The 22121-nt window shown below is 37.2% G+C and overlaps 1 protein-coding gene across 1 annotated transcript in view; it reads right to left on the bottom strand.

The window, feature by feature from the left end:
* Window positions 1-946: 946 nt before the first annotated feature.
* The window catches only part of nf2a (NF2, moesin-ezrin-radixin like (MERLIN) tumor suppressor a), a 53728-nt gene continuing 32553 nt past the window's right edge, over window positions 947-22121 (bottom strand). The window contains exons 7-19 of the mRNA XM_067439511.1: window positions 21785-21853; window positions 19564-19646; window positions 17061-17136; window positions 16595-16729; window positions 16421-16495; window positions 15086-15199; window positions 13776-13898; window positions 12738-12854; window positions 12546-12646; window positions 11360-11465; window positions 5859-5986; window positions 5112-5271; window positions 947-1736 (exon numbers count right to left, since the gene is read on the bottom strand). Coding sequence (XP_067295612.1) covers window positions 1686-1736; window positions 5112-5271; window positions 5859-5986; window positions 11360-11465; window positions 12546-12646; window positions 12738-12854; window positions 13776-13898; window positions 15086-15199; window positions 16421-16495; window positions 16595-16729; window positions 17061-17136; window positions 19564-19646; window positions 21785-21853 — 1338 coding nt within the window. The 3' untranslated portion in view covers window positions 947-1685. The remainder of the gene's footprint in view (window positions 1737-5111; window positions 5272-5858; window positions 5987-11359; window positions 11466-12545; window positions 12647-12737; window positions 12855-13775; window positions 13899-15085; window positions 15200-16420; window positions 16496-16594; window positions 16730-17060; window positions 17137-19563; window positions 19647-21784; window positions 21854-22121) is intronic.

Raw genomic sequence — 22121 nt, 5'->3', positions numbered from 1 at the left:
CCTGTCGCCTCTATGGTTTCAATCGTCGAATCAAGAAAGTTGATGAGACGAGAGATTAAAGTCAAGATGATGTGTGGCTCAAGCCTTGAGCTTTGACAGTGTCTCTCCGTTGACCTTCACACCTTTCGAGAGGGTCTTCTTACAGCACATCAAAAGAGTAAAACTTCAAGTATGCATCTGGAAGAGGGCTCATGAGCACTACCTGGAATTCCAAAGCCCTCTCTGCCATGGTATTTCACATAAACACCGAGACAGGCAAGCTATAACCACTATGGTTTGAGGGGAACGTCATCCCCAAAGCCCTTATGTCTTGGCAGAAAATTAAAAAGATGAATATGACTTAACTGATGAAATCCATATGAATAGGTGAATATGAGGAGGAAAATGATTATTGAGAGTTTATATTCTACACTAATACAATACACTAAAATGTCCAGTTGTCGAAGTACAGCATGGATAAGCAGCAAAAATATCTAAGAACCCACTTTTTTAAATATTTTATGTTCAAGCTGTATTTTAGTTTCGCCATTTGCCTGTAAAGAATGTTGACCTGTACACAAGGTTACTAAGTTTACTCTATTGAAGGTTGGCTTTTTGATAACAGACTGCACACTAGAGTCATCTTTATTCCTTGTGTTGCAAGGACTTTGTGGACTTTAATAAATCTCACATTTGGTTAATTGATTTTAGCAAAAATTAAAGCTTATAAACTTGGGAAGTTTTTCCATATACAATTGAGGCAGTGATATGTATAATAAAATGCTTGAAAATGTCAAGCCCTTACCTGATAAAAACATACAGGCACATGATTTCAATCATGGCTGTAGTACAATCGGTGTAGTCGAACTCTAAAGTTTAAAGCATAGGGCTAGGGGAATGCTCAAAGCAAAGCAAAAAACAGACAAAGAATATTTAAGATAATTTCTATTCATTTATTTATCTGCATAAAAACAGTTTAAAAAATATATTCATTTTTTTTTTAAACATTGCAAAACATTTCAAGCCAAGTAAACAGTTAAAAAAATCCCAAATATTTCAAGTGTAATAATAGTTTTCCACATGGCATTCTCAAAAAATGCTTTCCCCCTAAAATATCATATACTAACCTGTCCACTAAGAGGGAGTAAACTCTTTTAAACTGTAACACATTAGGTTTATTTCAGCCTTTATAAATGACCAGACGCTTCACATTGGACCAAAATATATACGCCTAACCTAATACATCACAAGGGTGCAATACCACTGCTTTAGCCAATTATTCTGCCACACATTGATCGAAAGAGACAGACATTGCTGTGCAACTGGAGAGATGAATTTAAGATGCAATATAGAGATATATGTAGTCAGTGTGTGTACACTGCTAATCATTAGTGTCTTCATAATGGGTTTTTGACCTCCTGCAGACAGAGGAATATTGGGAAACAATGTGTAGTGTGACTCTGTATGTGAATTAGTTTATGTTAGTTTAAGTTTAGATTAGTTCCCTTTAAAAACATGCTCTCCCTCTAAAGTTCTGTTTATTTGACGTCCTGGTCCTGTTAGTGTAATGTAAACTTTACCCACATATACATTCTTCATCACCGGAATGTGCTAGGATCATAAAGGATTGGGTCACAGTCTGTCAGGAATGTGACAAAGACACAACAAGACACATTCAGACACTAAAATCCAGTCCGTCTGGATGGCTATAGCTCCTGGAAGAAGGCCACTCTGGATTTGGTGCTCTGTAGAGTGAGCTGTGGAGACAGATTGAAGAAGATTGAGAGGTGTAAAGGATTGTGCTAAGCTCCAGACTGATGCTCTTCATTTCTTATGAAGTGACAATTAAAATGAAAAAGTAAAATATATAAATACAACACACACAATACTGCTCCAAAGTTTGGGGTCAGTAAGGTTGTTTTTTGAAGTAATGAATATTACTTCATTTATTATTTCTCATTAAATTGATCAAACACATTTGCAAGTTGCACTTTCTTTTTTTCCCCTTCTCAAATAAAATTGTCCTTTTGAACATTCAAATCAAACAATCCTCAAAAGAAATGCATCAGTTTCCACAAATATTTTAAGCATAACAACTGATTTAAACATTGATAATAGTAAAAGATAATCAGCAGTACTAAATCAGCATATTAAAATGATTTCTGAAGAATCTATATACATAAAATATATTTTAATTGGGTTTGAACACACGCACACACGTATATATATGAATATATTAACCATAAGGATCAAAAATAAAAATAGTATATTTTTTAATACATTTACAAATATTAGTTGTGTTAGTTTATGATACCTAATGCATTAACCGATAACTAATATGTGTTTATATAGAAGGTTTGCACATTAACCATGTTAATTTTAAGGAGGTAAATTCAAAAAATGATTGTTATAACTTTGGCAGGCATAAGTATTAATTATTTATGCTCATGCCATGAGAAACATTAGACATGTATGACACGTTCAGTACCTCAGAGTCATGCAGAATTCATAGCGAGAGAGAGAAGAGCGAGAGAGAGAAAGAGCGAGAGAGAGAGAGAGAGAGAGAGAGAGAGAGAGAGAGAGAGAGAGAGAGAGAGAGAGAGAGAGAGAGAGAGAGAGAGAAGTGTCTCTGATCAGCTGTCACTAGTCTGTGTGAGCCCACTGACAGTGATGTTTAAAGACACTTTAAGACAGAATCCTACATGAAACACTGGTGTAAACAAACAAGAAGAGACTGACGAGAGATAGAGATGGGAAAAAATATGATATTAATGCAATATGAAGCCGGTAGATTTTCGCTTCATTAATGAATCCTTTTGTAGGGATTTAAGGCAGAAGTACTCTCACCCTGAAATACACCAATCTGCTCAGTGGTTACCACACATCTTGAGATATAAATGTCATTAAAATAAAGACAAAAGTCTGTGGTTATTCTGCTAGGACACCAGTGTGAAATTGAGGAGAACTGACTTCAAACATCCACTAAAGATCACCTTGAGACCAGATGGTTGAAAGTAATTACAAAAATGCCTCAGAAAAGACTCTTAGACAGTGAAATTCATGTAATCCGCCACCGACAACGGCCAGATACTGCAGTCGAGGAATGTCTTCTGGCAAGCAAGTACAGGACCTTTGCAGCCTCCAGCAATTTAATCACTGTCAGTATGAACACCACATGATGACTTTGAGAAATTACTTTTCATATTTGTTATTTAGGAGACACTTTTTTTTATCCAAAGCAACTATCAGCACGCTATCTGCAGGAACTCGGTCAATGTTAGAGAAACTGGGCAACTCTCCAATTACGAATCAGTCCAGATCAGTAAAGTTGAAGCTAGTTTTCTGAGAAAGTTCTAGGTTAATTTTTGAAGATGCCATTTGGTTTGACATTTTGTATACATTTTAAATAATCTAATTTAATTTCTAATTGCAAGGCTGCATTTTTGGAGGTCAATCGACTTTTAATGTTAAACTTATATCCGCTTCTATGAGGATTTTAAAAGATTACTGCATAAATGCATTGAGGGAACAGGTGAAACTGTCAGTGCATTAAGACTCTCACTACATCTATGTCCCTCAGGCTGTAGCTAGCAGCAGGACACACCAGGCTATGGTGAAAGCACAGCCACGGCCATTAATCATTCCACCAGCGTGACCTGGAAAGCCAGCGACCCTTGTCACTTGCTCCAAAGTCCAGTGCTCAAACTACCTGAGCAACTGTGATTTACAATGAGTTGGACAGTGTCCTGCCTGATACAGGCTTCCAATGAAGGCTCAACATCGGCTAAGAAAACAACAGCTGTCAAAGACAGAGTTGGATTTTCTTGCAGCAGTAAGCATGAGAACTGTAAAGCTATTTCCCCAAAGTGTCCGGCTTGATTTGCTCAAGCTCTGCTTCAATTAGACAATCCCATCAAGGCAGAATGACTGAACACACGGAGGGCACTCCATCCGTCCAAACAACCGCTCACAACATAGGAATCAATTAGCATAACGCAAACGAGACAATTTCACACACTGCAGGAATGGATTCTATGGCTAAAATGGGGCTTTTAATCTACCGTTTCATAAGGCTTGATGAAAACGTAGCTGAACGTTTCAGAAAGTAGATGAATAAATTAATATTGTATTACCGGTGTGCAGTGGCATGACTAACAGAATGATTAGGATCATATTTCATAGGAACTAGCCCTTCTGAGAAACAGTACTACAACAGACTTTTCAGAAGAGTTTAGTGACCCTGCACTTCTATTTTTAAAATGATTGCCATTTCAGACACAAGTTCCAATGTTTCACAATATAAAATAATTTAAAAACTATACAGCTACTTCCTGCAACAAGCACTTTTATGTAGGTTGTAAAAAGCTGAACTTTTACAAGTTCTAAAGAATTTAAATCTGAAGGGTGATGATTTGATTTGGTATGATGATTTGATTTAATTTAAAGTGACATTGTTTTCTTCAAAGCAACTGACAAACTGATTAAAGGGAGAGTTCACCCAAAAATGACCATTTAGTCATAATTTAGTCACCCTCAGGTTGTTCCAAACCTGTATACATTTCTTTCTTCTGCTGAACACAAAGGAAGATATTTGGAAGAATGTTTGTAACCAAGCAGATCTCGGAAACCATTGACTACCATTAGTCAGGAAAAAATACTATGGTAGGCAATGACTGCCAAGATCTGCTTGGTTACACACATTCTTCAAAATGTCTTCCTTTGTTTAAAAATATTAGGTCACAATTGTGTCTGTCAACAAATTTACATCTCTTATAAGCTAAATATTAAAGCAGGAATATAATTCTCAAAATATATCAGTAGTAGACCCTTTAAATAATATATGTACAAAATATGAGAGTTCTATCTGTTAATTAAGGTATTTTACTTGCTTCTTTTTGTAGTAGTCTAGGGAAGACAGCTTCGTCTAGATGTGTAAGCAGGGGGTAAACTTATCTGGTCATGTGACCTCTCACACCAGTCTCATGACATTGATACATTTTAATCAAGAATAATTCATTTTTTCAAGTGTGTTGGAGCTGGTTTGAGCTCAAATCTGCAGGAGCAGGATTAGACACCCCTGTTCTAAAACCTTTTACCACTGTCTGGCTTTGTTAAGGACACATTTAACCCACCTTTTTAAAGTTGCTCTGCTTGCTGGTGCCTTTCTCAGCATTCTCATTATGTAGGATGTCTAGAGGGGTTTCTCTGTCCTTTAGCTTTAATGACTCAATCTCCGTCTTCAGTTCATTCAGCTGCTCCTGAAGGTGTTTGCTCTTCTCCAAATACTCGACCCTGAGGACAGACACATCATGTAACAAAGCTGCTCTCCTGGTTTCCATCTGTTTTAAGGCATTTTAACACCAACTTTTAAGCATGAAAAACTTGTACTTGTAAATATCCTTTGATCAATAGAAAGCAAAATAACAGCATGTATTTAAACAGAAATCTTTTGAAACATTGTAAATGTCTTTATTGTGCATCCTTGCTGGAAAAAAAATATTAATTTACTGCCCACAAGTTTTTAATGACCGTGTATTTCATTCACTGAGAACTGGAATTGATTTTTTTTTTTTAAACGATCTTTTTAAGATCATGATTAATTGGACAATCAATATTTTTTAAGAACCACAACAACATAAATCAACTTCTTATTGACTGTCAAACTGAAAGTCATTGGTCATTCTAGTTGAACCTTCTAAACAAACAGGGCAGCAGGGAATGTTATCACTTAAAAACTAATCCACTACTCAGCTGAGCTTCAGCAGAGAGGAAAAACTCCGTTCAGTTGATGTAACTGGTTCAAAAGGTGTGAAGAGATGTGACACCAGCAGGGAGACTGTGATCAGGATGGACTGATGCCTGAAATGGGCTGCACTCACTTCTCCTTTTCGATCTCCATGGACAGACGTTTCATGTCAGTGTCTTTGAAGTCAAAACTTAGGTTCTCCATGCTGAAGTTGAAGTTAGTGCCATCAGGAGGAAGAGCGTTGGCTGACAACGGCACAGGCTAACAATGAACGAGAAAGAGGAAGAAAAACACGTTCAAATTATCTGAGTGGGTTATTTAAAAGAACAAATATACATATATACACTCACCTAAATGATTATTAGGAAAACTATACTTATAATGTGTTTGACCCCCTTTCGCCTTCAGAACTGCCTTAATTCTATGTGGCATTGATTCAACAAGGTGCTGAAAGCATTCTTTAGAAATGTTGGCCCATATTGATAGGATAGCATCTTGCAGTTGATGGAGATTTGTGGGATTCACATCCAGGGCACGAAGCTCCCATTCCACCACATCCCAAAGATGCTCTACTGGGTTGAGATCTGGTGACTGTGGGGGCCATTTTAGTACAGTGAACTCATTGTCATGTTCAAGAAACCAATCTGAAATTATTCGAGCTTTGTGACATGGTGCATTATCCTGCTGGAAATAGCCATCAGAGGATGGGTACATGGTGGTCATAATGGGATGGACATGATCAGAAACAATGCTCAGGTAGGCCGTGGCATTTAAACGATGCCCAATTGGCACTAAAGGGCCATAAGTGTGCTAAGAAAACATCCCCCACACCATTACACCACCACCACCAGCCTGCACAGTGGTAACAAGGCATGATGGATCCAATTCGGACTCTACCATCTGAATGTCTCAACAGAAATCGAGACTCATCAGACCAGGCAGGCCAATTGAGCACAGTAGTACCATGGTCAGTAAACCATTTACCAGTGGTTTTGGCACTGTGAGCAGGTGCCAGGTCGTGCTGAAAAACTAAATCTTCATCTCCATAAAGCTTTTCAGCAGATGGAAGCATGAAGTGCTCCAAAATCTCCTGATAGCTAGCTGCATTGACCCTGCCCTTGATAAAACACAGTGGACCAACACCAGCAGCTGACATGGCACCCCAGACCATCACTGACTGTGGGTACTTGACACTGGACTTCAGGCATTTTGGCATTTCCTTCTCCCCAGTCTTCCTCCAGACTCTGGCACCTTGATTTCCGAATGACATGCAAAATTAGCTTTCATCCGAAAAAAGTACTTTCGACCACTGACCAACAGTCCAGTGCTGCTTTTCTGTAGCCCAGGTCAGGCGCTTCTGCTGCTGTTTCTGGTTCAAAAGTGTCTTGACCTGGGGAATGCGGCACCTGTAGCCCATTTCCTGCACACACCTGTGCACGGTGGCTCTGGATGTTTCTACTCCAGACTCAATCCGCTACTTCAGCAGGTCCCCCAAGGTCTGGAATCGGTCCTTCTCCACAATCTTCCTCAGGGTCCGGTCACCTCTTCTCACTGTGCAGTGTTTTTTGCCACAGTTTTTCCTTCCCACAGACTTCCACAGTTGAGGGTGTCAATGATGGCCTTCTGGACAGGGTCGGGTCGGCAGTCTTACCCATGATTGCGGTTTTGAGTAATGAACCAGGCTGGGAGTTTTTAAAAGCCTCAGGAATCTTTTGCAGGTGTTTAGAGTTAATTAGTTGATTCAGATGATTAGGTTAATAGCTCGTTTAGAGAACCTTTTCATGATATGCTAATTTTTTGAGACAGGATATTTTGGGTTTTCATGAGCTGTATGCCAAAATCATCAGTATTAAAACAATAAAAGACCTGAAATATTTCAGTTGGTGTGCAATGAATCTAAAATATTTGAAAGTTTAACTTAATTTAATTTGTATCATTACATTATGGAAAATAATATACTTTTATCACATATGCTATTTTTTTTAGAAGGACCTATATATATATATATATATATATATATATATATATATATATATATATATATATATATATATATATATATATATATATATATATATATATATATATATACATACAGTATTGTTCAAAATAATAGCAGTACAATGTGACTAACCAGAATAATCAAGGTTTTTCGTATATTTTTTTTATTGCTACGTGGCAAACAAGTTACCAGTAGGTTCAGTAGATTCTCAAAAAACAAATGAGACCCAGCATTCATGATATGCACGCTCTTAAGGCTGTGCAATTGGGCAATTAGTTGAATTAGTTGAAAGGGGTGTGTTCAAAAAAATAGCAGTGTGGCATTCAATCACTGAGGTCATCAATTTTGTGAAGAAACAGGTGTGAATCAGGTGGCCCCTATTTAAGGATGAAGCCAACACTTGTTGAACATGCATTTGAAAGCTGAGGAAAATGGGTCGTTCAAGACATTGTTCAGAAGAACAGCGTACTTTGATTAAAAAGTTGATTAGAGAGGGGAAAACCTATAAAGAGGTGCAAAAAATGATAGGCTGTTCAGCTAAATGATCTCCAATGCCTTAAAATGGAGAGCAAAACCAGAGAGACGTGGAAGAAAACGGAAGACAACCATCAAAATGGATAGAAGAATAACCAGAATGGCAAAGGCTCAGCCATTGATCACCTCCAGGATGATCAAAGACAGTCTGGAGTTACCTGTAAGTACTGTGACAGTTAGAAGACGTCTGTGTGAAGCTAATCTATTTTCAAGAATCCCCCGCAAAGTCCCTCTGTTAAAAAAAAGGCATGTGCAGAAGAGGTTACAATTTGCCAAAGAACACATCAACTGGCCTAAAGAGAAATGGAGGAACATTTTGTGGACTGATGAGAGTAAAATTGTTCTTTTTGGGTCCAAGGGCCACAGGCAGTTTGTGAGACGACCCCCAAACTCTGAATTCAAGCCACAGTACACAGTGAAGACAGTGAAGCATATAGGTGCAAGCATCATGATATGGGCATGTTTCTCCTACTATGGTGTTGGGCCTATTTATCGCATACCAGGGATCATGGATCAGTTTGCATATGTTAAAATACTTGAAGAGGTCATGTTGCCCTATGCTGAAGAGGACATGCCCTTGAAATGGTTGTTTCAACAAGACAATGACCCAAAACACACTAGTAAACGGGCAAAGTCTTGGTTCCAAACCAACAAAATTAATGTTATGGAGTGGCCAGCCCAATCTCCAGACCTTAATCCAATTGAGAACTTGTGGGGTGATATCAAAAATGCTGTTTCTGAAGCAAAACCAAGAAATGTGAATGAATTGTGGAATGTTGTTAAAGAATCATGGAGTGGAATAACAGCTGAGAGGTGCCACAAGTTGGTTGACTCCATGCCACACAGATGTCAAGCAGTTTTAAAAAACTGTGGTCATACAACTAAATATTAGTTTAGTGATTCACAGGATTGCTAAATCCCAGAAAAAAAAAGTTTGTACAAAATAGTTTTGAGTTTGTACAGTCAAAGGTAGACACTGCTATTTTTTTGAACACACCCCTTTCAACTAATTGCCCAATTGCACAGCCTTAAGAGCGTGCATATCATGAATGCTGGGTCTCATTTGTTTTCTGAGAAACTACTGAACCTACTGGTAACTTGTTTGCCACGTAGCAATAAAAAATATACTAAAAACCTTGATTATTCTGGTTAGTCACATTGTACTGCTATTATTTTGAACAATACTGTATATATATATATATACACACACACACACACACACACACACACACACACACACACACACACACACACACACACACACACACACACACACACATAGGCCCTGCAACATATGGAAGAGAGTAGTTTTGTAATTTAAAAAAAGAAAGTACATGGGTCCATTTTTTGGACTTGTCAATTAAATGATCAGTGAGGTGACTAGGAATTCAAGCACCTAGTATGAGCTTCAAAAAACTGCCTTAATTTGCCTCAGGCAGGATAACTTACCTAAGTAAAGTCAAGCTCAGGTTTGCCTTCACTACCTATACTAATAGTTGGATTTTGTCAAAATACCAAAGCACACTACGAGGTAAAAGCAAAAGACACTTCAAAATTCTCAGTAAGACATCAATACCCGGAGACAGCAGCAATGCTCCAAAATGCCTCCTGAATTTTAAAGTGGTTAAACATATCTAACATTAGTAAAAAAAAAAACTTAAAAAAAACTAATGGTTAAAATGATACACTGACCTCCAGTCACCCCTTAACTCACTGTGCATGCAAAATATGTGGAAATGAGCTTTCCGTGGGATTTTCGAGAGTATCCACAAAGCTTTAAATGAGCAGAAGAGCTCAGATCCCAAGTGCTTAGACCAATAATTAGGAACCTCATTGTAATAGCACTCAAACACAGTTTTCAAGTAGAAAACCACCCTCTCTGAGAACATTTATGCATACAAAAAAAACATATATATATATAAATATTTTTTTTCTTTTTCTGACATCCATTATATCCATTACCCACATACAAGGCTTAGTTCAATAGTTGTGCATTTGAATCAGATATTAAATGCACTCAGTCATCACGTGTATTCAAAACAGGTGGATATTCACAATGAATTTAATGGAGGTATTCAAGTTAACTGCAGTCTCTCACTCTCTCAATGCCAGACATTCAAACCCATTTGTAATCCAAAAAAGCATTACAGCCATTGCACGTTTTTCTTACAACCCTATAGGTCTACCTAACCATTTTTTTAAGCTTAATATAAATATATAAATATAAATTTTTGATTGTATTAGGCCATGTGTCCACCAAAGCGTTTTTAGCCAGCTGAAAACACTAGGCGCTCAGCTGAAATTGCCTTGCCGAAGGCGCTTGAGTGTGTTTTGGCAGCGCAGCTTATTTTTTGTCAGTTGACTTTTTGCAGAAGTGTTACTACTATCTCATTTGACAGACAGTTTGTTTCTGCATTGGTTCTATATAAAAATGTCGATACAATGTAAAGTATTTGTGCTTGCTCGTTTTAAATGATTTTGTTCCATTACTATACAGGTTTTCATCGGATGACGTTATATAAGCGTCGTTGTACAATGTGGCGGTTGGTCGCTGTTCTATTTGTCCCGCCCCTCCTCCAATGTGATTGGACAGCTAGTGAAAAGTGACAGTGATGAGCGCTGTTTTACTCAAAGTTAAAAATTCTTCAACTCTCGGCAACCAGTAAAAAAAAAAAACGTGGCGCCCCCATTGAAAACAATTGAATAAGCCAGCCCTCTGCGCGCCTCATTAGGCTCATGTCGTTCTAATGAAAATATACTTTGGTGGACACACAACCTTAGGTGGTTATTGCAAGGCTAAAACACTCTCAAAGGTTTTCTTGGATAGGAGGAGAAAGTTTTCTTGCAAGTACTGGAGTGGTTGTCTGATGCAACTTTTTTTTAAATAAATTATCTTGACATTGACAAATGGCCAAGAGGCTAAATCAGACTAGCGTAAAAACTGTGAAGAGTTTAAACCCTTTTTTTTCTCAGAGATAAAATTGCACTGGCTTCGGTCTCCAGGCTGACTAAGAATGAGAAGCGTTGATGTAACGTCATGGGTGGCGATGTTCGGGAGCGCTGCGGGGGAGCAGTTTTGGTAAGGGACGGGCGATTACCGAATACGGCGATTTGCTGGTGATCTCCAGCAGTTTGTTTTTGGCTTTGCGCTCCGATTCTCTAGCCTCCTGCAGGTCCTGTTTCAGCTGGTCGGCCTCCTTCGCCCTGCGGAGAATAAATACATAGGGTTACTCACTCAAGATTTGAACCCTTTGAAGTGGACACAGTACTGGGATCTCCAAAACACAAATTCAGCTGGAAATGTAAAAATGGATGCTCAGATGAGCAGAAAATTCACAGGCACCGAAACCGCTATCACAGCATGCACACTAACAGAGTGCCACATACTAGTAAAATGGGTTTGAGAAGGGCCATCAGCATAGATCCAGCTGTGAGAAAAAGATCTGGGTGGTCTATAATAGTGTATGTTCACATACTAAGTTCTGAGTGACTACATAACTTGCTTTTAGCCTATACTTTTAATACAAACTGATTTTAGTGTAATAATTTAAAATTATACATAAAAACCTAGAAGTTTTTTGCAAGGGTCTTCTGGGTGATTGCTTAGGTGCTTTTTCTGGGCGTAGTATTTATATAGTATTTTAGCATTTATTTACTCTTTTTCCCACCAGCATTTTATTTTTTAAGTTGCCAGTCAATGCCAGCATCTTTGGTCAAATTGACAAAATGTTTATGGACCTCAGAATATTTTGTTTTATGAGTGTATAAACAGTCATTATATCAAAATAAAGAACACAAACAACAACACATCTAGCTTTATTCAAAAAAAAATTTTTTACAACACTTGAATGTGGCTATGTTTAAAATAATAAAATATAATAATAAAAAAAGTATTTTGTTTTGTGCTTTTGTTATTTTTATCCGTTTTGCATCATTTATCATTTTTAATGCATTTCAGTTTAGTAATTTTTGTACTTTCAATCAACATTTCAAATTTTTCCACAGTTTCTCAAAGTTCAAAGTTTTTCATCTAATATTTGTGTTAACTAAAACAAATTTCAATATTTTAGCTTAATAAATTCATATTTTTAGAAAAGAACTATATGATAAGAGAATGATAAGAACTAAGTAAGTTTTTCAAACATAATCAAAAGGTCTTTTATTATTAAACCATTAGTACACCACTAAATATGATGTGTTATTTAAAATAACATCATGACAAGCAGTCATCTGATGAAAGAATATCCAAATATTTATGCTGAATATGCATGTGTGTGATATTACCTCCTTTCGGACTCTTCTGCCATTTTGAGTGTGAGCATCTCAGCTTCTAGCATCTTCTGTTCCATGAGCCTCTTCTCCTCCTCAGTGCGAATAGCTGTCATCTATATAGAGAATTTTTTTGGAGCATGATCAGTCCCCAATGGTCCTAAAGTATCTTCTATGTGCAGCTAATGTGGGTAAAAGCTCACTAACCTTAATACGCTGCATCTCCTGTTCAGCCTCGGCCGCTTTCTGAGCCAACAGCTTGGCCTCCTCCTCAGCAATTTGTGCCTTCTCTGCCAATAGATCTGCGGTCTCCTCCGAACGTAACTGGGAACAGAAAGACCGCACAATTTGCACAGATGCACATCGGTCATTTTGCTTCATTTGATTTCCTTGTTGAGCATATTACTCCAATGTAACATTAATAATAAATGTAACCAATTTGAATTAATCTATATAAATTTTACTTTTGCGGTTTTTACACAATTGAGGTACCAAATCACAAAAAACTGTTACATAAAGCTCAGTCTAACGCGTTTATGTAATTTGCATCACAGAAATCGTGTCACTAGGTCAGTTTTCCATAAATATATCTCAAAACATATCTACTTTTGTTAAGAAAAGTGGAAAAAACTAAAAAACTCACAAATATTTGAGAGAGCAAGAGAAAGAAAACTCAGGGCTGGCAAGGATATGAAACTCTCGGATTAAAAATAATAAGACCTGTGCTATTCTGAGCTCTGCCAGAACATTATTTGAATTAACGTTATGCTGAGCACGGATAGTGAACTTTTCTGAGAAATGCATATGCTCTCTCTTGCTCACACTGATATCAGTTCAAAAGCAACAAAGACTAATCTCTTTTGTTTGCAAAAGCCAAAATACCCCCAGAATGTGCACTGATGCCATGTGAAAGTGAAGAGATAAAAAGAAATATAGCCTTAGAAATATTATTATATGCAAGAATACATTTTATTATTTAGATGGATTGGTTACCAAAACCTAGGGAATGCATTTTTAAAATTTAACTTGGACATTAAAGTGGCAAAAGATAAAAGGAATATATTATTTGCTACTGAGTGTTATACATTTTATAATAATAATAATAAAAAAAAGTATAGTACGAGGCTCATGCACGACTGCACGTGCATTCAGTTAGTACAAGTATATAGACACTGAAGTGCTCTAGAAAGCACTGAAATGATTAGGGAAAGTATATTTAGTGTGGGTGATGTTTTAGTTTCTCACCAGTGCTTCATTGGCCATGTGAGCTTCATCCTGTAACTGAATCAGTCTCCTCTCCAGCTCATCACGAGCTCTTTCTGCTTCCTCACGCAGTTGTTTCTCCCTCTCCAGCCTCTGCCGTTCCATCTACAGAGGTGCAAAAAGCTCATACATATTTCACCAGGATTGCAGCGCTGCTAAATGGGTTTAGTGGATCACAAATCCAGCACCTGGTTAAAGGTGCCAGAAGGTACAACAGGAAAAATCAATACATATGGTGACCATGAAGTCTTAAGATTTACTAGCGAGAGAGGGAGGATTTGGCTGACACTTCCCAAGCTCTCCAAAGCAAGAAGATGGTTTTCCAAAACTGTAATCATTTATAAGGATATTTAAACACTGCTATTCAAAAGGTTTGGGGTCAGTAACACGTGCACTGACCAGACAAGATGCAATAATATTCAAGCAACAAGCAATTTGTCTGTCCACACCAGATGTGAAGCGATAAAATCAATTAAAAAAATCACAGCCAATCAGAAGAGTGTAAAGGCCCATAAATGTAAATGTGAAATTGTTCAGGCATGATGTTGCAGAAATAGAAAACGTCTCCAAAATAGAATAGTTGCACATCACCATGGAGGCTTGTTAGGACACAGTGAAGGACTTCTTTTGTTAAAGAAATGTATAATACATTTCTTTTATTCAGTAATTATGAAATAAACTGATAAAAAAAAAAAAAAAAGCAAAGACCTTTACACCATGTCCTAACGAGGCATAACATGATACGTGATAAAAATATATTTTGCATGTTAATCCGTGATACTGATCATGATAAAAAAAAAAAATCTATTGCTGTTATGTTGCGACTGAAACAACGGCATACAAAGTATGACAATTATAATCTCAGGTACTTGTTTATGTCCGTTATTTAATCTTAAAAGAATCTATTGTGAGTTTGAATATCATTTTGCAGTACCTTTTTAGCCATACTGAAAGCGACAATGGATAATTCCCCTCAGATCTTGCAAACAAACTCACGTGTGAACAGTATATTTGATGTTTCAGTCACTCAGTATGTGTTTTTCATAATGTTAAAATTATGTAATATTTATGAATTTGATTATGTATTTAATTTGTTGCAAAAGCCTTGCGGTTGCAGAGAAAGCCCGCCCACACTCTCTTCTGATTGTCTGCTCTTTGTATCCTTTAAGACTCAAAGTCATTAAAAAAAAATCAGAGACCAGAAAACAATTTTCTTTGTTAAAATGTTTTTGTTAAGCATCAAAACAAAAAATATTCTCCGTGTTGCTGTTAATCATTCAATTTTCCCCAACCTGTTTGCGAGCTTTCTCTTCTCTAGCCTGCATCTTCATCTGCTGGACTTCCAACGAATCAACTCTACGTCTCCTCATGAAGAGATCATGGTTTCCGATGCACAGCTGAAGAATCTTTAAACACACAAAAATGTAATTACCTTTTTCCCTCATGTCATTCCAAAATTAGTATGACTTTCTTTAATGAATTAAATTTTAGTCCATGTCTCTCCAAATGCCATCAAATACACTATATTGCCAAAAGTTTTGGGACGCCTGCCTTAACATGCACATGAACTTTAATAACATCCCATTCTTAATCCGTAGGGTTTAATATGGAGTTGGCCCACCCTTTGCAGCTATAACAGCTTCAGCTCCTCTGGGAAGGCTTTCCAATGGGAATTTTTGACCATTCTTCTAGAAGTGTATTTGTGAGGTCAGGCACTGATGTTGGATGAGAAGGCCTGGCTCACAGTCTCCGCTCCAATTCATCCCAAATGCGTTCTGTCGGGTCGAGGTCAGGACTCTGCGCAGGTCAGTCAAGTTCCTCCACAGTCCACACACCTGAACTCACTCATTCAGTAATTTATGGACCTTGGTTTGTGCCCTGGTGCACAGTCATGTTGGAAGGGGCCATCTGCACTACGTACTGTTCTTGAGTTAATCTGAAGTCCACACAAAGGTTGGAGGTCTTTAGCTATTGACTCTGCAGAAAGGTGACTTTTGTGCACTATGCCCCTAAGCTGACACCGCTCTGTGATTTTAAGTGGCCAACCACTTCGTGGCTGAGTTGCTGTTGTTCCCAATTGCGTTCAATTTGTTATACCACCACTAACAGTCGATCATAAATATTTAGAAGTGATTTCACAAATGGACTAGGAAACACAGGTTTCCTACCTATCATGGTGCCACACTTGAATTCACTGAGCTCCTGAGAGCGACCCATTCTTTCACAAATGTTTGTAGAAGCGTCTGCATGCCTAGGTGCTTTATTTTGTACACCTGTGCCCATTGAAGTGATTGGAACACCTGGATTCTATGATTTGGAGGGGTGTCCCAATACTTTGGCAATATAGTGTAAAAAAAACACCACTTTAGATATTCAGCTAAATTTCACCTGTTGTTTTCTACAGCAGAAACAAAAATTACACGTTTGGATCAACACAAGGCTGAGAAAATGTTGACAGAATTTTCAATCCTGGGTGAACTATCTCTTTAACTAACACAGGATTAATGGGATATAGATTTATTCTTCTGGCTCCCAGCTCAGATCTCTAACCACCATGCCCCACCACAGTGAATTTGTGAAGATCAAACAACTGATCTATGCATTACATCGCAACATGAAACACTCACCAGTTTATTGACTTTGAGTTTCGAGGAGTTGAATTTGAAGACATCTGCCCTCTTATCCAAGGGCTTAATGGCAAACTGAAGAGACAGATACAAAAACGAGTGCATCAACAACATTAAACCACTCTTAGCATAGAGCAGGGTGGTTAAAGTATGAATTGTTTATAAAATCAGTACCTCTTTGTCGCTGTAGGATATGTTTCTGATCTCATTCCAGGGAAAAGAAATTTTGGGCGTCAGTCTGTTATCCGGGTCATAAATGTGGAGGCCCAAAGCGTCAACACCCAGAAGTAAGCTGGTTCCCTTTTTATTCTTAAAAACAAGATAGTAAAATAAATTGGACTGAATGTCTTTTTAATATCATGATTTCCCCACCACAGCTTTTCAGAGTAAAATAGATATCACACTGCAAGCAAAATTAATATTTCAAGCAAAAAGGCTGGAAATAATCATTCCAAGTTTCAAGCAGAATAGATTATGAATATTAAAGGTGATTAAGTCAACAAAAATAAAAGGTTTATTTATAACAAACAATAATAAAGGTGTACAATAAAAAAAAGTGTTTGGCTGTAAAAGCTTTAGCCATCTGAAATAAGCTCAGATTTTTTTTTTACTGACGTACAGCAGCGGAGGCATTTCTTACCCTAATGGAAAAGTAATTGACCCCATACATCTCCAGATCCTGAGCTATTTTTAAATACTCCATCTCGGCTTCATCTCTGCAGCACACAATAACAAACAAAAACGTGGGAGGGAGAGAGAAAGAACAGGAGAAAGGGAGAGAGAATAAATTAGACACAAAATAAAATCTATTCCACCGCAGGGCTTTAATGAGACTCAACTAACTCGGGTTGCAGAAACTAGAGGTCATGCAGCATGTCTTACAGTAACTGATTATGGCAATAAACACAAACACACTCACCATAAATCAATTAAAAATACTATGCAAAAAAAAAATAATCAGATTTTTTTAGAGCTAAAAATAACTAGATTTTTAGTACAACCTTCATGTTCTTGGGAGTCTGCAGGAAACATGATGCCTCATCAAATCGCATTTACCGAGAGCAGGCAGCACAGAATGAGTGAGGAGCCGCTCACACAGAATGTGTTTGTGCATTCAAAAACAGCCAGGCGAAGCACAACCAAACACAAGGATCTCAAAATGATCTACTTTTAAACTTGTTTTTAAGATGTGCCTTGAAAATAAATCAATTTCTCACCATCATGTCGTTCCAAACCCCTACACCAATGAAGACCTTTCTAATGAAATCTGAGAGATTTTGGTACTCCACTGACAGCAACTATCAATTTGATGCTTCGAGTGATCTTTCCAAATTAATCCATATGAACAAAGTGGATTAGTCAATTTTCTGAAGAGACAACTTTAATTGATGAACAGACTGAATTTAGGTTTTTAAAAGCACATATATAATGATCAATGAAGCTCAACTGAACATGCTTGACACGTGAGAACAAACCTCACTGGTTCTTGCAGAAACGTAAATGTAACAAGAATGAACCTCATTGGTTCTTCCAGAAGCTCAAACGTACGGCATAACAGCATCCAATAGCAATGATTATAACAGCGCACATCTACGTTTCACAATGGACACTTTCGATTCATTCAAATGCAAATTTTTGATTGTATTGAAAATTAAATCAGCAGACTTTACTATTAATACTACTATAATTATTACTATAATTAATATAACTTCTTTTGATCATCTTGTCTGAACGATTAATAAAGTAAGATTTAAAACATTAATCTCAATTCAATATGTTCCCGTAATTTATGTGGTAAAGAAAATATGTGTAATAAGTGTAAAATTAATATACATTATCATCCCTTAAATGTCTTTTTTTTTTTTACTTGTTCATTCATCTTTGGCTCAAAGGCACTTGCTGCAAACTTTTCTTTGCAGAAGCTTCATGTTAACTTCATGAGTGAGATAAAATATTTAAACTAAAAATTTTGTGTCCAATTATTTCCCCGACGTAGTCTTATACTTAGGCTTGCGTTTGCTATATACTGAAGATGACTCAGCAGATTTTAAGTGTCTCACTCTTTACAGTGACTTTCTTTTTGCATGTACTGCAGAGAGGGTGACAGTTTCCCTCAGGACTTTTGTAAAAGCCAAAATATGACCACACCTCAGATTTCGTCCCTTTATAAGGCTGTCACGGCATTCTGCCAACGCAACAATGCACGCTGAATATGCGGCAGAATGATCCTGGCTGGAAAGGATTGGATTATTAAAATCGTGATAATCAAACATGGTTTTAATGATAATTACATTTTAAATTACATTACTAACCATCAGTACATTTTATTGTGGTTTATGCAAATTGCATCAAGTTTGTGAGGAAGCCACTTTTCATTCTAGGGCATGGTAAGTGTACACTAGTGCAAGGTGATGTTTATTTACAGCAGGGCTTTGGTAATTCACAGGTGTGCAATATTTACAAAGTACAAAAAATAAAACCTGTACAAAAATATACAAAACACTGCCACCAGCAAAAGAATGAAAAGGAGCTAAATAATAATACAAAATATATAGATATCCTTTTTAAATATAAGCATGTATCCACCATATACACTCCAGCAATAAAGGGTTTTGACTCGTTCATGGCACTGCAGTTGCACACACTTATCCGGCCTACCAAGAGAAAAATTACATTGGAGCGAGAGCTAGTTTTATAATGGTCACATGACCTCACACGGTTCCTTTCCGGGTGACCCGCGAGACCGAAAGAGTGCGTTCTGAGCGCGACCCAGAACATCACCACACAACGATTTACATAACACGTAAAATATACATATAAAACCGCTTACATTACATTTCAACATGTAACGTAAGAGGTTTTAAATGTAAGTGCAATGTATGCATGCAAATAGGGTAATGCTTATATGCAAGTGCAAAAAAGGTGCTGTATATAAAGGAAGGGGAAGGAGTTGCGATGTCTATGTGCGGTAAGGTAGTGTGTGCAGCACCGGCCACTACAGCGGTAATGGAGGAGAAAAAGAGAATGAGCAGAGTGCATGTATGTGTAAACACCATTCAGCCAGAGCTGGATCTCCTCCTCCACATGGTCCATGAACAGTCTGTGGGCAAGCTGTGTGAGAATGAGAATATGGCGTAAAATACCTGGTTCTGCCCCTGTGCTCAGCATAGCAGACCGTGATTCTCTCCTCCCACATCTCTGCAGTCATCTGGTACAGATTAATAACCTGCACAAGAGAAAGACACACAAAGATAAGTCATCAACTTGAACAAAGAATTTAGCTCTATCATAATGGGGTTTTCACAACAGAGCTCTCGATGCGCATCAGACTCTGTTTGACATCAGTATTCATTTTCTTTCTTGGAATGAAAGAAGTTTTCCACTTGAAAACAGGGAACTAATGATGACACGCACTACAGTTCAAAAGTTTGGGCTCCGTAAGATTTTGTTTTTGTTTTTTGGTGTATCCAAAATGTATCCAAAGTGGCAGTGAGGATATCTATAATGCTACAAAAGATCTCTACTTCAAATAAATGCTGTTTTTTAACCCTTCTATTCAACAAAGAAACCTGAAAAAACTATCTCATCATGATTTTTTTAACATTGATAATATAAAATAAAATGAAGATGTCTTCTATTCGGGGTCTAAACTTTCACATCTCAATAGCACACCCACTACAATAGGTAGCACCAAATATTAGTAAAACAAGTGCTTCACCCAGGACTGATAAATGCCGCGGAGTCATCAAACAACTCTCATTAAGCAGCCAGGAGATATGATGTGTCAGAGTGTAATCTTAGAAGATGGCGAGCCCAAAAAGAAAAGATCACGGTGGTCCTAAAAATGGCCACCTCGAAGAAACTGACAGACAAATGTGTCAGTACATAGCTGAAAAAAGAAATGAGGGGTTGCCCATAAGCAGAGCCATCCTCCAGCTGAAGGTACTGGATATCACCCAAAGAGCTGAACCTACCCACCAGCAAGGTCCATCATTTCTTATTTCGGCTACATACTGACGCATTTGCCTTTCAATATCCTCAAAGCGGCAGCTTTGATGCAGCACTGAATGATTGCTCTCTGACTTCAGTGCTTTGGAATCGGCCTAAGGAAAACATTCAACATCCCCCTCTGGATCAGATAGGTAATGCTAATCAAACACCTGTGGTTTCTGACATGCCAGCATCTGTCACTGCATATAAAAAGGTGAAAAATCAGTATTGTCAAATCTACTAAATGAGAACTTCAGGATATTTGTATGGTAGCTATGCCATAAAGTGTTTAGTTTTGAGTGTGAATGTTAATATATTTTACCAGTATTTACAATAGGCCTACTTTAAATAGAGACATTAACATTTTAAAAATGGAAAATAATTACAATTATTTTTTAAATAGGTCTAAGTATTTTTTTAAAGATCAGATTTGGTCTTCAAAAAGCCTTTTTTTAAAAGGTACACCTTAAAAGGGGTCTTCTTATGTTCAGGGTCGTCTTATATTCCGAACAATTTGGTAATAAGAAATGTTTCTTGAGCAACAAACATTTGCATATTTAAATTATTTCTGAAGTGAGACACTGAAGACTGATAAAGTAATGATGCTGAAAATTCAGCTTTGACCATGGGAATAAGTTACATTTCAAAATATGTATATGTATTTTAAATTTGAATAGTATTTGTATTATTTTATTTTTATCTGCATTTTTTATCAAATAAATGGCCTTGATAAGCAAAGGAGACTTATTTTAACAAACAAATCTTACCATTCCCAAATTTATGCTTTGCAGATTTTTGGCATATAATTAAGTATTAATTATTATTTAATTAATTAATTATAATTATGTATTTGCAGTGTTTCTTGGGCAGATAGCATGGTGTTAATTATGGTGTTCTGGAATGGTTGTGAGACAAAGAGACTAAAACATAAATTTTCTTCATTATGTTTAAGTTATTCTAGCTTCAGTGGTAAAAGGCTGATTAACTAGTATTTATGGTGGTAAACAAGTTGATTTCACAAATACACCATGTCTTTGTACCAAATATCACAAGATGGAAAAGAAACTATGTTCAGGCCGATCAACTAAACCAAGAATTATAAAACTCAACACAATGGGTAACAGAGTTGAAGGACATTTTCTAATTAAGTGTGACTATTTAAATCCTTCAGACGATTCTGAATGCCATTGGAGTAAACAAACGCTCTCTCTCAGTACTTACTGACATGAGAGCGAATGCTTCCAGCCGAGAGCTTTCACTACATCTAACACCCTACGGGAGGCCCGTTGAAGCCGCACAGGCTCGCTACCGAGCTCTCCGAACATAATTAGCATAATTAGCATGGAGTGACGCCCATCTCAACATCACACTCACTCTCTTTGGCAGCAACTCCTCTTGGGACAGGAAGCCCGGCTTGTGGACATTAGGGTCGTAATCACCATACTGGAAAAACAAGATGACAAATAAAAATAAGCTCAATTATGAATATTGAGAGGAGGAAAAACATCAACTCATGTAGTCATTAAAAACAGCCATTATATCCACCTGCTCTTACTTAAAGTGAATTGAGTAATATGTAGTTGCCTAAAACAGAAAAGCTAATTAAAATAAGATGAAATTCAGCTGTGAGGGCATTATGGCTAAGATCAGTAGAGAGGTACTGCTGAGAAAGATAATTGCATCACATTTTACACAGATGTTAAAACTGTAT

Source organism: Pseudorasbora parva, chromosome 3 (assembly GCF_024679245.1).
Source record: "Pseudorasbora parva isolate DD20220531a chromosome 3, ASM2467924v1, whole genome shotgun sequence".
NCBI lineage: Eukaryota > Metazoa > Chordata > Actinopteri > Cypriniformes > Gobionidae > Pseudorasbora > Pseudorasbora parva.
Note: the sequence above shows the minus strand (reverse complement) of the source record. Positions and strands in the feature narration are given on the sequence as shown.